Source organism: Pollachius pollachius (assembly GCF_949987615.1).
Source record: "Pollachius pollachius genome assembly, chromosome: 11".
Classification (NCBI taxonomy): Eukaryota; Metazoa; Chordata; class Actinopteri; order Gadiformes; family Gadidae; genus Pollachius; species Pollachius pollachius.
Genome location: NC_136944.1, coordinates 12,966,497 through 12,983,652, shown reverse-complemented (window position 1 = coordinate 12,983,652; position 17,156 = coordinate 12,966,497). Strand labels below are relative to the sequence as shown.

General features: G+C 41.9%; 1 protein-coding gene and 1 gene segment (V, D, J or C); both read left to right on the top strand.

Annotated features, from left to right (window-relative positions):
• The first annotated feature begins 5,105 nt into the window (after positions 1-5,105).
• On the top strand, positions 5,106-8,630 carry LOC307083040 (Ig mu chain C region-like). The segment is given in 5 exons: positions 5,106-5,233; positions 6,093-6,383; positions 7,163-7,480; positions 7,575-7,883; positions 8,143-8,630.
• Positions 8,631-9,434: 804 nt separating this feature from the next.
• On the top strand, positions 9,435-16,629 carry LOC307083275 (uncharacterized protein; the record flags this gene model as incomplete). Its single annotated transcript, XM_079747107.1, has 12 exons — positions 9,435-9,512; positions 10,458-10,806; positions 10,987-11,280; positions 11,509-11,532; positions 11,803-12,123; positions 12,304-12,597; positions 12,825-12,848; positions 13,119-13,439; positions 13,620-13,913; positions 14,722-15,009; positions 15,454-15,558; positions 15,681-16,629. The coding sequence occupies 12 exons, from the start codon at positions 9,435-9,437 to the stop codon at positions 15,710-15,712; spliced, it is 2,424 nt and encodes an 807-aa protein (XP_079603233.1). The 3' UTR covers positions 15,713-16,629.
• Positions 16,630-17,156: the final 527 nt, after the last annotated feature.

Below are 17,156 nucleotides of genomic sequence, written 5' to 3'. Positions count from 1 at the left end.
TATCTTCCTTGATTTTAACATCTTCAAGGTGGCATTGTCGACTTCACTTTTATTACAGCTTAACTCCTTGCCACACTCCGGTTACATATACACTAAACTTGTTATGAATACGGTATGTAAACGACCAAAATTGGAAAAATATATATTTTATTTTATTATACCAGCCTAACCTGGAAATAGAGAGTTTTCGAGAGAGCACAATTTAAATTTGCTCAGCGAGTCACTCTGGGAATGAGTAATATACTCATTCCCCAATTCCCCTGGATCTGAACATTAACCAATCACATCGGTGTATTTGATATAGGCGGGCCAGAAGCGAGCTAAACAGATGACGACAGATCTGCACCGGAATCGGAGTCAGTAAACATTGCAAGAGGTCTACGGATGAACACCAGTTGTTTGAAGCGGCTTTGGCTGCTACAATAAAAGAGTAAGACATGGCTTTTCCTCTAAAAGTAGGAACAGATGACGGCCCTCAAAGCTTTCCTTTGCAAGAATGAAGTTTTTGCTGTTTTACCGACCGGATACGGCAAGAGTCTAATCTATCGGTTAGCTCCGCTGGTAGCTTAGCGTATGGGGCTCTGGATACGTCACCCCGTGTATTCTTCTGATTGGTCATAGTGTTATCCAATTGCGTGCAGTGATATTTTCAAATGCATGCTTGGTGCCGCCCGTCAAGTTGGACCATTTTCATTACTCATTGCCAGACCCTACAGCTTTTTAGATGTGGGTGTGGATGTCCAGGCTAGTGTATGCCAGCATTACAAGTATGGGATACGTTTTCTAAATCGTCAAGGTGTGACAGGAGCATAGAGCAGAAAGGATTTCGCCGGTTTGTTAAGACCCCATGTTAATGTTTAGATGAAAAAAAGCCAGGATTTTCTTTCAACCCACTACCTCTTGCTGTGTCCGCGTCTTCCAAAATTGTGCAGTTTGCGAGCCATTGACATCCATTCTATTACAAACTTACAAACAGATTGTTTAGCATATTTCATTGCTGTTTCTTAGTTTCGTCCAACACATGTAAGCACATACAAACTGTCCAGGCTAGGTAATTCTCTGCAAAAGTCCCATAAAGGAACAAATCAACAAGTTTAGATGTTTACACGCCACTAGGTATGCTCAAAGACTTTGAATCTGAGGCGCACAGTATTCTGAGCGATTTAAGGCAGTGTAATAATTATGAAAAAATAGCCACTTTTCAATAAGAATAACCCAACCCTAACATTCAAGAATTCTAATTGCACGCCTCTCAGGCTCATTGTCCGTGAGCATGTGCAGTGGGTAGTAGATACTGTGCCAACCCCACCGCCGGCCAGGGACAAGACACTTCAGCACCATGGACAGCGCCCTCCCCGCGGACAGGTAGTAAAAGGGAGATACATACCCCTCCGCGCAGCTGCGCAAAATCGCCCATCAAGCATGCCCAGGCAATCACGGGCATTGGGGGCACCTGGGAGAGGGGGACGGGTAAAGGTCTTAAGGGCTGGAGACGAGAGAGACAGGAGAGTGGACCGGTAGCAGAGAGTCACGATAGCAGACGAACGCTGCATGTTATATTAACAACCGAACGCTTCCCTTCAACTGGAGTGAGCCGGAGACGGGCCTGACCTGGAGGCCCCCTCACCCTTATACCCCATCAAGGAAGAACCTGAGTTGTATTGCATTTTCCGTTTTGTTCCTGGGCTCCACAAATAAATCATCACAACGCAAACCTGTCTGTTAATTTCATTGAGAACTACCCGCCGACGACGAGGGGGTTGCCACATTGATGGAGAACGCGGGCAACGCGACCCCTTGGCTGAACCAAGCCATACCATGATGCAGCCCGCGTAACAACCCGTGACGAGGGACGAGGAAATCGACACATTGCGGAGATGCATGCTCCGAATGGCCGAGCAACTCGTCCGAGATCCTGCCCACGCCGCCCCCCACGAAGCGGCTGACCAAGATGGGCACAGACGACGACATTGAGGCAAACCTCGAGATCTTCGAGTGGACCACAGACTGTGAGTGATGGCCAGCTGACCAGTGGGGCGACATCCTGGCGCCCTTCCTAACCGGGGAAGCCCAACATGCCTACCGGGATTTCACCATATTCCAGGTGGGACACTACCCGACACTCAAACGGGCCATCCTCGCCCATTATGGGCACAGCCTCCCGGACCAGGCGCACCGCTATCATGACTGGTCCTACGATCCGCACGGCTCAGTGAGGAGCCAGATTTCCCACCTCATCCGACTGGCTGAGTGATGGCTCGCAGAAGGAGATGGACCCTCGCTACAGGGCCGGCTTGTGATCGACCGCTGCTTCCGGTCCCTCCCACCCGGCACCAAACGCTGGGCCTCCGGCAACCAACTCCGATCCATGAACGACCTCCTCAAACTCCTTGAGAACCATCAGCTGACCCAGTGGTTGTGCGGAGGCCTGCACAGCCCTGCAGCCCGGAGGGAGTGAGACGCGGACCGAACGGCGCGGACAGAGACCCCGGTCTCCCAGACCCCGCCCTTCCGAGCTCCAGCCTACCCGGCTCAGACCACCGCAACCCGCAAAGCAACTGCCCTTCCGGTTCCGAGAGAGGAGTGGAGATGTTATAGCTGTGGCCAGAAGGGCCACCTCGCATGCCATGGCCCCGGATCGGAAGACGTTTCCATGCACATGGCCAGCCCGTCCGACCGGAGAGGAGGAGCCCGCCTTGGTACCACCTGCTGGTCACATGAAAGAACCGTCTCCCCGAGCCTGCCGATAAGGGTGGGACAGCACGACACCCATGCCCTCCTCGACTCGGGAAGTGTGGTCGATGTGGTCGAGGTGGGTTGCATCCCCGGCAATGTTGAGACATACCCCACGAGCCGTATCAGCGTACAAACCCCGAAGGGGACCATCACGGTCCAGGCCAGGGTGGTGCCTAACCTGCCCATGCCCCTTTTAATTGGACGGGACTGCCCCATTTTTTGAAAGACTGCTAGGGGCAGAACTCCGCCCATCTCGACCCCGACACCAAAGAGGCAGACCGCAGCCCACGCCCCGCTATCCCATTCCGACTCCGACGGCGACGAGTCTCCAAAGAGAGAGAGAGACCCGCGAGTGTGGTGGTTCGCCGGCCTCGCACCTCGTTCATGGAGTCCGTTCCCCCAGGCACGCCGGACACGATGACCGCCTCCGAGCGGACACCCCCGCCAGACGAAAGAGAGAGCTCACCCCTCACTGAGTTCTCGGACTTCCCTCGAGAAGTCGAGAAATCGGACGATGACTCCCTGAGGAACACCTGGAGATGCGTGCAGACCCACAACGGACTATCAAGGGACTCGGTTGCCCGCACTTCAGCACACGGTACCCACACTTCAGCACACGGGGGGGGGGGGGGGGGGGGGAGAAGGAACAGTTGGTTGTTCCACAAACATGCGTGAGCAAGTTGTTTTACATGGCCCACTCACATCTCTGGGGAGCTCATCTGGGGATGGATAAGACCAGGGACCGGGTATTGGACAGTTTCTACTGGCCTGGGGTAAAGAGGGACATAGAGGACTACTGCCGAGCCTGCCCCGGATGCCAACACACCGCCCCAAGACCCTCGGCACGTAACCCCCTGATACCCATGCCCCTGATAGAAGTCCCATTCAACAGACTGTCGTTAAACATCGTAGGCCCCCTCCCCAAGACAAGTCGAGGCCACCGCTGTGAAGAAATCTAGAAATGGTAGATTACGCAACCCGCTACCCGGAGGACGATCCTCTCCACGCCGCCACAACCATGGCGGTGGCGAGAGAATTGATGCTACTGTTAAGCAGGGTGGGAATAGTCAGGGAGATACTGACGGATCAGGGCTCATGCTTCATGTCCCGTGTGTTGAAAGACCTCAGTCTGTTACAGGTTTCCACAATACAGAATGCATTGGCTCGATCAAAACACACCCTCCTTAACTAACGGTCACGAGTTCATGACATTTTCTGAATTATCGCTTATCATAAAATGCTGCAACGTTCAGGATTATAATCTGACAACACCGTCTGTATTGGCTGGCCAACTTCCTAATCAGGGAAATAACTTGATAGGGGGTGAGTTGAAAAACATCATGGTTTATTTACATCTGGACAGACAATGTCAACAATTAACCTGGGATCTTATGAAACTGGCCAAATCCTTTAACGGTTTTGTGAAAAACAATTGGTGACGTCAGGGAAGCTATAGGGCGTGAGAGACCCCATAATGTTTGTCTGGATTGCGGGCCCTTAGCATGTCAGGCAGGCCCTTGACATATATTTATGTATCAAACGGAATTCGTCTGAGCACTGATGCAATGTCACCTTTGTCTTGGTCCACTATTGAGTGAGACCGCTGCATCCTGTATCAGATAAAAATGGGCTGCAATGTATTCCTTTGGAGCAATAACAGCCATCAATGTACTCCTTAGAAAATAACTTGTTTTTGCAACAGACATGTTCAGATTAAATTCTAACATTATTTAAAGGTTCCCTACAAAATAGGGTTAACTTTTTGTTTATTATTGTTTCTAATCCAGGTCTGGCAGAAGACTAAGTCTCACTCTGAAATCTTGTTGTTGCATGGAACTTTCTCTGTTGTCAGTACGACCTCAACTCTCCTTCACCCAAATATTTTAGATAACAGTAAGATACGCTTTCTGTATTCCAACACAACATACTCCTCTCTCTAGCTCTCACTCACGTTTCCACCGTTCGCTTCCTGAAACAACTAAACTCTCCTGAGACTTTTGCTTGAGTCAGATTACGTTGGGCATAAAAACAAACACGAAATATATATCTCTAGGGATTAGGGGTTAAATGCTATTTCCTGCCTGCCAACCGCTCCAAAGCATTTTACCTTTTCTTAACTGCTTTAAGAGAATGATTAAACAGCCTCTCTTTGCTATTTGGAGTTTCACAAAAAAAATATCAAAAACGACCAACTACGTCAGCTTTGTTCATACCGGCTTTCTGCTACTATAACAATACAATTGTAAATTATTTTGAAAAAAAAAATGTATTAAGAAAAAGGAATTTGTCTCAATTTCATAACAGTTCAATCACCGGTAATTCATTTATAGCACTGTAAATCAAATGTTCAAGAAAAGTTTGTGTTGCATTGACTGACCAGAGAAAACCAGAGTGGAGCTTTGCTATATTTTTGCACGGTGGTGCTATTGATATGAAACACTGTGCTACTACTTTGACTACTGGGGAAAAGGAACAGTTGTGACTGTCTCTGATTCAGGTAATGCACCTTTTTTATTACTTTAAACCTTAATAATGTGGAACGAAGTGTACCCCTTCATTTTTTAGTTTTTGTAAGAGGTTTAAGTCAGTTTATTTCACTGTGACTACGGCTTTGACTACTGGGGTAAAGGGACCTTGGTCACTATTACAGGAGGTAAGTCCACTTTAACTGTAGTTTTTAAGGCATTTTTTTGTCTTACATTTTATAGGAATTGCATTTGTTGTGTGTATGGTTTTACGCATTCATTATTTGACTGCACTTAAATGATGGGCACAATATATTATACGTTGACTTTTGAAATACAACTAAAATGAAAACAAAAGTATTATATTTGTATTAATTAATTAATGATTTAACAGCAGTCGCTAAGGGCAATATTAACTGCTTTACACCATTCGACTAATGGGCAAGGGAAACAAATGTTTTTAAACAAATAATAATGCAAATCGGTTGTTTCAACTGTAATCTTCACCCCGCAATGTTTTTATGCTTTGTAATACCAATAATATTCATTTTAAGTAATAGTGATAATATGTCACATATAATGTTTTGATCATTTGCATTGAAATGCATGAATCATCATCAATCAATAATTACAGTAAATAATGCCATAGAAATACAAATTTATTTCCGTTTAGTAACGGTATTAGAAATATTTTATGTGGTAGTAGTTGGTTTTCTGGTCATTATCCAGTAGCTTATTTTTGTAAACCTGATGCTAAAATATTCCTGTTTTCTTATGATAATTCAAAAGTAAGATAATGTTGAATGTAATTCCTTGTGTATTAATTACAAATATCTTGTTATGTATCTCTTTCCATGTGCCTTTCTCTCTCTGCCTTTCTCTCCTTTCTAGCGGTGCAAGCCCCCACTGTCTTTCCGCTGGTCCAGTGTGGCTCAGGGACGGGAGAAGTCACTATTGGCTGCATGGCAACTGGCTTCACGCCGGCTTCACTCACTTTTAAATGGGAGTTTGGAGGAAGCGAACTGACAGACGCCGTTCAGTACCCGACCTCTAAGAAAGATAACCGGTATACAGGAGTCAGCCAGATCCGCGTCAGGAGACAAGATTGGGACACCCTGAAGCCTTTTACCTGCTCCGCGGTACACGCTGGCGGAACGGTCAGCGCCGAATTACATAAAATAGGTAGGATTATGTCCATTCAAGTTGTAATTGTTTAATGGTTTAATATTGTATTGTCTGACAATTTAAATTTGTATCATAATACAATACCATTAATGTGACAAAAAATATATATTATGCTATTGCCGTTATGACATAAGTCGTAACGGCAATAGCATAATGATCTGCTACCATTATTGCAATACAGTTGATATTAATATCTCACATTCCGAGTTGGCTTAACCTTGTAATAGCGTTCAATAAATCAAATGATGGACCAATCCTTAGCCTGTTCTATTGCTATACTGGTATGCCTACTATAAGGCCTTTATAGCCTACATCTTGTTGATCTGGAGTTGATAGACTAGACAGACTATCATAGAGATTAAAATGTGTATCGCTGGAGGGCAGAGGCTACCGCTGGTGCGTTACATGCTTGTTCAGCCTTTGCAATACATACTGCATTGTTACTTTGCTTAACCGACGGTTGGTCCTTAACTCTACTTTACTAGTACTATTACTTCTACTACTGCTACGACTACTTCTACTTTACTAATGACTTTTATTTATCTCATCTCTGCTGGATATTTTTTCCTCCCTCTTTCTTCATGTATTATTTACTGCTCACAAATAAGCTATATATGTCATGCTATGTTGACATTTTATGTACAATTGTTTAATTGGACAAGCAAGTCCGATCGTCCAAATGTTTTTAACATTTTCAGTCACTGAATACAGTGTATTCGGTGTATTTATTGTCCTCTGTATCGTCCACATATCGATCTTGTTATACTGTTTTACAGAGGTGGTTCATATGTTGCCAGCTCTGAGTATCTTGAAGTCTGAGACTGAAAGCAGCCAGATGGTTTCCTTCGGCTGCTTTGCCGCTGGTTTTTCACCAAAGGATTATACGATCACATGGTTGAGAAACGGCAAGAAAATCGATCAATCTCAAAGCAGCACTTCTTCTGAGAACGGGACTGGGACTTTCTACAATGCAGCAAGCTATATCCAGGTGCAGGAAAATCACTGGAAGGATGATGGAACTAATATCACATGTAGGTTTGCAAATAGTAAAGAGGATGTGGATGCCTATCTGACCTATGGTTCGGAATGTGACGGTGAGTAAATATGAATCACAAGTAATTCAAATAAATGTTTTAGGCAACCTTGTTGAGGGGACTTGAAACTGATGTGTTTTTCTCTTTCCAACAGGCAATCCAACGTCAACAAAATTGGAAATCGATATCTTGCCAATCTCACTTGAGACAATGTATTTGGAACATAATGCTGAACTTGTTTGTGAGGTGCAAAGTAGTGATCCCGTGGATGTTAAATGGTTTAATGAAAGTGGTGAGGTGTTATCCATATCGCATTCAACTCAGAAACCAAATTCAAAAACGTACATTGCCACAGCCGAGATAACGTACGATGAATGGAGCAAAGGAATGAATTGGTACTGTGAGGCTTCGTTTAAAGATTCAATAGAGGGGCCAACGAGAAAATACTTTGTGAAGAATAATGGTGAGTACATGTTTTCAGATTATAAAACCAAATGACAAAACTGCTATATAATTTAGAATATTTTTCTGATTTAATCCATAGCCCTAAATAATGGGCCTATGCATGATTATCAAAATGCATGAAGTAGTTATTAATTGCGGTTAAAACAAGGCTAAATATGTTGATTGAAATAATTATTTATTTATGTAAAAACTGATTTGGTATTTGGGTAAAACTCTGTAATACATAGCATAGGCTAATTGTTCTCTCATACTTGCAGGACCAAATAGAGTTCCTCCATCCGTTTATCTGCTCCCTCCAGTAGATGATTTAAGTTGCACGAACATGACCCTGACTTGCTTTGTGAAAGACTTCTACCCCAAGGACGTTTTGGTGCATTGGTTGGTTGATAATTTGAAAATAGATGGAGAAGCTCTTTATTCACACAAAACAACAAACGTTATTGAAAACGGTGGCTTGTTTTCCACTTATGGCCAACTTACCTTCAGCTCTGACCGTTGGAAAGACGGCAGAGTGTTTAGCTGCGAAGTCTACCACATGTCTATGGATTCCAAAAACCAACCCATTGTCAAGTTAATTGCTGAAAAGTCATCAGGCAATGTTAACATTATCAACATGAACCTGTGTCCTTCTACGTGCTTGCCCCAGTAGATGTTGTTTTTCTGTGTGTGATGTAATGCTGCATGTTTGTCTTTTTAAAATGCTGATTCAAAATCAAAATAATAAAAAAAAACATTGAACTTTAAATCTTGTTAATGTTCGTCCAATGTAGCAGAGTTAATCTATGCATTTTACCTATGAATGAATGCAAATTGATAGTATACATAATATATAATATAATATACATATAGAATATAAATTGATACAAGAAACATGCCACGTGACAGATGAGTCAGGCATTACATCCATCAGTTATTCCAGGCTACTTCATTGAAGTTGAGCATTCGTTGGCAGTTTGCAGAGCACCCATCCCTCTCAGAAAACGAAAACTCCACATTTAAGATTGTTCACATGTTTTTATTTGTTTTGTCTTGTTTCTGTGTGCTTTGTTTGCCTCTACTGGGTCTTGCCCTGAAGAAGACAATTTTTCAATTAGTTTAGACTCTTCAAATCAATCCAATTCCTCCAAATGACTACAGCAAACTATGTTCAACCACATTACATTAGAAGTCTTTAAAAAGCAAGTCTTGGTGCATTGTTATTATTGTGTTACAATCTGATTATATACAAGTAACTGATAACAAAGAATAGTATATTTATCTTAAACATCTTCATATCTACAAATAAATATTTATTTTTGCGGGACACTATACATGCTGGAAAATATAGTTAGTTCATACCAATTATACCAGTGACAGAAGTTGAGTATCAAGCATTGATATATGCTGGACTCTCATTTAATATTTCCTGGTGATATTATGTGAAGAAATGTGAAATCATCAAGAGTATATTATCAAGTAGTGTTTTATTAACGCTCCCCTCTCCCGACCAGCGTTTCTTGTCCTGACTGAAAGCCAATGGAGTAAAGCTGTGGATGGACAACAAGATAGCATGCAAAGCACATTGAACACCTTCATCATCCTCTTCCTCATCACACTGGTCTACAGCATTGGAACCACTGCCATCAAGGTACAGAGAGGCTTTGGGCAGTGCACTAATTATTCTGGTACTTTCATTTCTCAGCCAAGATATCTCTAAATGATTGTACATTATGAATAACTATGTCATTGCCAATACTAATCAATTCATAAAAACCATGAAAATAACTAATGGACAAGATTTTAACTTATTTGACACTAATGCTTCTCCCTTCATTTTCTTATATTTATTTTAGATCAGATGAAGGAAGTGTTAATGCCATTTTTTCATCATTAAAAACGATACGAAGAAAGATGACCTTAAAAAAGACTATTTGCTCCGACAAAGCAATTCAATCTACGAAAACAATGATTCTGATAAAATGATATGTAGGTAAAAGGGTTTGTAAGGATTATTTAGCAATACTTCAGAAGAGTACTTGGAGTTTATTTGAGCTGTTCTGCCTGCTGACCTAAAGAGATTCATGGAATTAATTAACTGAACTCCAGCACTCAAATGATCATGTTTAAATCATACAGGTGGTTACCTTACTACTCTGACATAGTCATGGTAGAGAAAAGAAAATGATACTGAAAGTCATGAAAATCATTCTGAGATATTAAAATGTGAAGCATATTTCCATTGCTGGCATACTTAGTCTTGCACCTGGTGTCTTAAATGCAGCACTGAAGCTGCCAAGTTTCACTTCTGCTATTCATGGGGCTTTTTTTATGCCAGTGATCTTGCTTTATGCTCCTGCCCGCTGCCTGCTCAGCCTTGTTCTGCTCTAACATGTGTGCAAACAGCGCTCCACCTCCTCCTCCTCCAGCGACTTGTTTACTTGTGAACAACGCCATCTAGCTTGAAATCAAGGTTATGGAACACTTTGTAAATAGTTTTCTTTTGGTTACATGTACACAGCAAAATGGTGTATATTCAAATATTAAACTCTGAAAATGTCATTGATCTATTGGTGCTTTATTTGGCGGATAATAGAAAACTCATAGTCTGTGCTGTCTCCCAGTGGAGCGGGCTATCCCTCCAAATATCACCCTGTACCCCGTCTGGACCGGCCAGTCTTGGGCCTCGGAGCTGAGCCTGGTGTGCACTCTAAGTGGATTCTATCCAGACAAGGTGAGTGTGGAGTGGTTACTGGACGGCCGTGTGCCAGAAACAAGCCCAGTCCAGAACAAGCTGCAAAGTGTTAAGGAAGTGAAGAAAACATTCACCCTCAGCAGCAAGATTCAGCTGAAAATTGAGGAGTGGAGAAAGGGCCCAACTGTTCAGTGCAAGTCAAAATATGGACATGGCAAGGAGGAGACAAGAAACATCAGTATCTGTGCAAGTAAGTTCAAGTACCTTGTTTCTCAAAGAACATATGTCAGAATGCCTTTGCCTTCTCCTTTACTGCTCGCAGCAAATAGACAGTGAAATCCTTGGCCAATTTGGGTTTTTTATTAAGCTGCACTGGCTCCATTGGTATTGGATGTTTATGTGTGATAACAATTATTTTTTTCCCTGACAGTTTATTCATACCCACCATCCGTTCATCTAACGACTCCCAGCTTCAAGACGGTCATCGAGGCAGGATCTGATGTCACAGCAGCATGTGTGGTACACACTGCGTTTGACGTCAATGTGACATGGCGTCTGGATGGCAAAGCACTAACAACACCCAACCTTATAACCGAGGTTAAAGAGTTAGCTTTAACCAGGAGCAACCTCACAGTCTCCTCTAGCCAGTGGAAGAAACTAAACTCCATCACATGTCGGGCAGAACACTGCTTCACTACTGTTGAAAAGAACATGAGTGTGGCAGGTAATACACACAATTGAACATGGAAAAATGAATGACTGTCACTGATCTTAATATTGCAACTGCGCCTTATGGATGTCTTCACAGATGTCCTCTTTTGTTTTTATATATTATGTAGTACTACGATTCTCCGTATTGTTTTCGGTAGACTTGGAGTTATAACTGGTTGCCAAACTAACCAAATGTTCACATATTGGCTTTTTTTTCATGAATATCACCTTCTGCACAAAGAAAGTCGATGGACAACGGAAATCGGTAATTTACTTCTAATTTTGCTCACCTGTATCAATGTGTGTATTATTATCAGAAAATGATCTCACATGAAATCAACTGCAATATCACATATTATCAGTGCAATGATTCCTTCAAGCTGAAATAATGAGTGAAGTATATTTACACCTTCTGCAAAACGGTGTAGACAGCAAAATGGTGTATATTCAAATATTAAACTCTGAAAATGTCATTGATCTATTGGTGCTTTATTTGGCGGATAATAGAAAACTCATAGTCTGTGCTGTCTCCCAGTGGAGCGGGCTATCCCTCCAAATATCACCCTGTACCCCGTCTGGACCGGCCAGTCTTGGGCCTCGGAGCTGAGCCTGGTGTGCACTCTAAGTGGATTCTATCCAGACAAGGTGAGTGTGGAGTGGTTACTGGACGGCCGTGTGCCAGAAACAAGCCCAGTCCAGAACAAGCTGCAAAGTGTTAAGGAAGTGGAGAAAACATTCACCCTCAACAGCAAGATTCAGCTGAAAATTGAGGAGTGGAAAAAGGGCCCAACTGTTCAGTGCAAGTCAAAATATGACCATGGCAAGGAGGAGACAAGAAACATCAGTATCTGTGCAAGTAAGTTCAATTACCTTGTTTCTCAAAGAACATATGTCAGAATGCCTTTGCCTTCTCCTTTACTGCTCGCAGCAAATAGACAGTGAAATCCTTGGCCAATTTTGGTTTTTCATTAAGCTGCACTGGCTCCATTGGTATTGGATGTTTATGTGTGATAACAATTATTTTTTTACCTGACAGTTTATTCATACCCACCATCCGTTCATCTAACGACTCCCAGCTTCAAGACGGTCTTCGAGGCAGGATCTAATGTCACAGCAGCATGTGTGGTACACACTGCGTTTGACGTCAATGTGACATGGCGTCTGGATGGCAAAGCACTAACAACACCCAACCTTGTAACTGAGGTTAAAGAGGGAGCTTTGACCAGGAGCAACCTCACAGTCTCCTCTAACCAGTGGAAGAAACTAAACTCCATCACATGTCGGGCAGAACACTGCTTCACTACTGTTGAAAAGAACATGAGTGTGGCAGGTAATACACACAATTGAACATGGAAAAATGAATGACTGTCACTGATCTTAATATTGCAACTGCGCCTTATGGATGTCCTCACAGATGTCCTCTTTTGTTTTTATATATTATGTAGTACTACGATTCTCCGTATTGTTTTCGGTAGACTTGGAGTTATAACTGGTTGCCAAACTAACCAGATGTTCACATAATGGCTTTTTTTCATGAATATCACCTTCTGCACAAAGAAAGTCGATGGACAGCGGAAATCGGTAATTTACTTCTAATTTTGCTCACCTGTATCAATGTGTGTATTATTATCAGAAAATGATCTCGCATGAAATCAACTGCAATATCACATATTATCAGTCTAATGATTCCTTCAAGCTGAAATAATGAGTGAAGTATATTTTCACCTTCTGCAAAATTGTGTAGACAGCAAAATGGTGTATATTCAAATATTAAACTCTGAAAATGTCATTGATCTATTGGTGCTTTATTTGGCGGATAATAGAAAACTCATAGTCTGTGTTGTCTCCCAGTGGAGCGGGCTATCCCTCCAAATATCACCCTGTACCCCGTCTGGACCGGCCAGTCTTGGGCCTCGGAGCTGAGCCTGGTGTGCACTCTAAGTGGATTCTATCCAGACAAGGTGAGTGTGGAGTGGTTACTGGACGGCCGTGTGCCAGAAACAAGCCCAGTCCAGAACAAGCTGCGAAGTGTTGAGGAAGTGGAGAAAACATTCACCCTCAGCAGCAAGATTCAGCTGAAAATTGAGGAGTGGAAAAAGGGCCCAACTGTTCAGTGCAAGTCAAAATATGGACATGGCAAGGAGGAGACAAGAAACATCAGTATCTGTGCAAGTAAGTTCAAGTACCTTGTTTCTCAAAGAACATATTTCAGAATGCCTTTGCCTTCTCCTTTACTGCTCGCAGCAAATAGACAGTGAAATCCTTGGCCAATTTGGGTTTTTTATTAAGCTGCACTGGCTCCATTGGTATTGGATGTTTATGTGTGATAACAACTATTTTTTTCCCTGACAGTTTATTCATACCCACCATCCGTTCATCTAACGACTCCCAGCTTCAAGACGGTCATCGAGGCAGGATCTAATGTCACAGCAGCATGTGTGGTACACACTGCGTTTGACGTCAATGTGACATGGCGTCTGGATGGCAAAGCACTAACAACACCCAACCTTGTAACTGAGGTTAAAGAGGGAGCTTTAACCAGGAGCAACCTCACAGTCTCCTCTAGCCAGTGGAAGAAACTAAACTTCATCACATGTCGGGCAGAACACTGCTTCACTACTGTTGAAAAGAACATGAGTGTGGCAGGTAATACACACAATTGAACTTGGAAAACGAATGACATGCAACTGTGCCTTATGGATGACTTCACAGATGTCCTCTTTTGTTTTTAGATATTATGTAGTACTACGATTCTCCGTATTGTTTTTGGGAGACTTGGAGTTATAACTGGTTGCCAAATAACCAAATGTTCACATATTGGCTGTTGATTGCATGGATATCACCTTCTGCACAAAGAAAGTCGACGGAATATTACAGACGGAAATCTGTCATTTACTTCTAACTATGCTCACCTGTATCAATGTGTGGATTATTATCAGAAAAATATCTTACGTGAAATCAATTGCAATATCACATATTATCAGTGTAATGATTCCTTCAAGCTGAAATAATAAATGAGGTATATTTTCCTTCTTGGCTATGTAGCCAAGGCAGTGACCAATTACCTTACACCCACATGACAACGGCAGGGCAGCCAAAGGTGTAGCTGAATGAATATATGGCGGTTCAGACTTTGAGAAAGAACAAACTACATGAAACAGTGAGGAAGGGCCGGAGAGTTCATTAGCTGACTTATAAATTAATGTACATCAATGTGCATTAATTAACAATTTCCATTTTCGAAGGCGTGTGGGCACATCCCTCTGGGATATTTTATGGTTATTTTACCATTTCAGATCCGGTTCTCTGTCGCTTTAAAACATATCCTTGGTAAAGCGTATGCCGATGAAGTCATCATATGCCGGTCGTCCAGTTGCAGAATTTGCCTTTACTCTTGCATATAATAATTCTTAAATGTTGCTTGTGTCAGTCACATTTTGTCATTCTCTTTCAGGATCACTGTTCCATAGCCAGCCTTCAGCTTTGCTTCTGCAGGGTCCAAATGAGCTGGTGTGCCTGGCTTACGGATTCAGCCCTAAGTCCATCAACATCACCTGGCTACTCGACGGCACCACACAGCTCAGGAGTTACAATACTAGTGAACCTCACAGAGGTCCAAAGGGGAAGTTCAGCATCCAAAGCCGACTCCCTCTTTCCCCCCATGAATGGCTCCCTGGGCAGATGTACACCTGCAGGGTGAACCATTGTAACGAAAACATAGCCCTGAACATGTCCAAACCAGGTGTGTACATGCACATGTCTTGCTATATCATTGCTGCATATAAATGTATGGAATTCAGATGCCAGACTCCTAGTGTAAAATCAAGGTGGTTCTACACAGTCTACAACTGAATAGACCTTGTGTGATTTTGATAATGGACCTACCCATGTTGCTAGATTGAATTCTCTATGGAAAGAATAGATAGGGTTTTTCAGATGGGACTATCTGACACAATTGCAAATGGTGCTAGGTCTATGTTGCTTTCCTCTGAACAAAATTTAAAACTACTTAGTAATTGTTCTGTAGGATAAGAACAATAAATTAATTGATGATTCTGTCACACAAACTGAGCGTACAAGTCAACATAGAATGTACTCCATACACTTAAAATGTATTCAACATCTGTTTTCATTACCTTTCCTAGAGATTCTTGAAGAAAGTGTGTTATTTGACGAGAACAAACAGGTTTTTGTCCAAGACATGGGGGAGGACAACTGGATGATGACCATTACCTTCCTCCTCCTGTTCTTCGTCTCCCTTTTCTATGGCATCTTGGTCACGGTTATAAAGGTGAGCGAAACAGATGTTGCTTACACAGAAATTTGCTACTGCTTAACGAGATGGTTTTAAAAATGTACCTCAAATACTTGAAACATGGGGAAACTAAATATGCATTATTTGCAATCTTTCAGACAAAGTGAGAAGGACCTCAAGAAACATCTAGTGGATCCTGTAACGTGATGCAGAGGACGCAAAGGAAGCAACTGGAACCATTAGAGCAATTAATTATAACTGATGTATGATGAAAATGATATGAGACCAGCCATAAAGAATATTATAATAAAAAATATAGAATAAAATAAAAATGATATCAATGGTACATGGAAAATTCTAAACATTGTATTAGGATATAAACCGTAAAGTGGAGTCAAGGGAGCCATTATACAGCCTGGTTTGGTTTATTGAGTCAAGATGTGGAACCTTTTATGGAACGTTAAAGATTTAATAGTTGACTGATTTCAGGTCATATACATTACCAGAAAATGTAAAGATTCCTTGTACATAAGAAAGTGATACTTCTTACCTATGTGCTGTTCCGCAACCCTGGCCAAACACGCTTTCGGCCTCCGACTCTTCGTACCTTCCCCTTAATAGAATAGAAAGAAATGTATTGTCATCCTATAGAATACAACAAAAGTAGGAACTAAATAAATTATTAATTAAACTACCAAAACAATGTAAACTGACAACAAACTCAAAACGAAAAGACTGAACTACCAGGTCTCTCTTATCAACCCTTTAATACATAAAAAAATAATATGATAATTAAAATTTTCCTACTGTACCCCAGACATGACCATGGCGTTTTAGTGATATACTGGAAGACTGACAAACAAATTGAAGTAGGTCCTTAACAATAAACTTGATTCACTGGTGTTCCAGATCTCTGTCTATAGTTCTGTGAGTTACTATGCTGACAGCCAATGACAAACTTGAGTTATTCAAGATGCTGAATGGCATCTTCTTTTTTACTTTCACTCCACTCTAATTTTAGTTATCCCTGTCTCTTTGAGTCTTCTGTCAGTCAAATATTTGACTTACAGCTGTAGACATGGTGTACATTCAAATGTTTGTAGTATTGTGAATGTCCTGACCTTTTTCCATCAACCTGGACAGATGAATTCATTGGTTGATTAAAAATAGATTTGATTTTGACACTGTATGCAACCGAGTAAGAGTGAATTAATTGAGTATCATACACAAAATACAATTGTTTTTGTTTATCTATACCTTGCTTGTTATACTCTCAGGAAAGATAACAGTCCAACCTCTAATATTTAATATTTCTTAGTAGATTTTATAATGCTTTGCAATTGAGGACTGGGAAACAGGATATATGCTGAGTTTATAGTCCATGAACTCAACAACCCATCTGTTGTCGTAGGGATTCCAGTCCAAAAATCTGCAAAAACAATAATCTGATAACGAAGATTCACATGGATGAAATTCCTGTAACTGATTCCTAGAATGCCAACAGAAGTTATTTAGGGGCAATTTAACATTTTACCTCGTCTGAATTGAAATAGTGATAGATGTTCCATTAAGGCTATTGTTCTTTTCTACACGAAAAGCAGGCTGACATAGTACTTCTACTGGTATAGACAGAT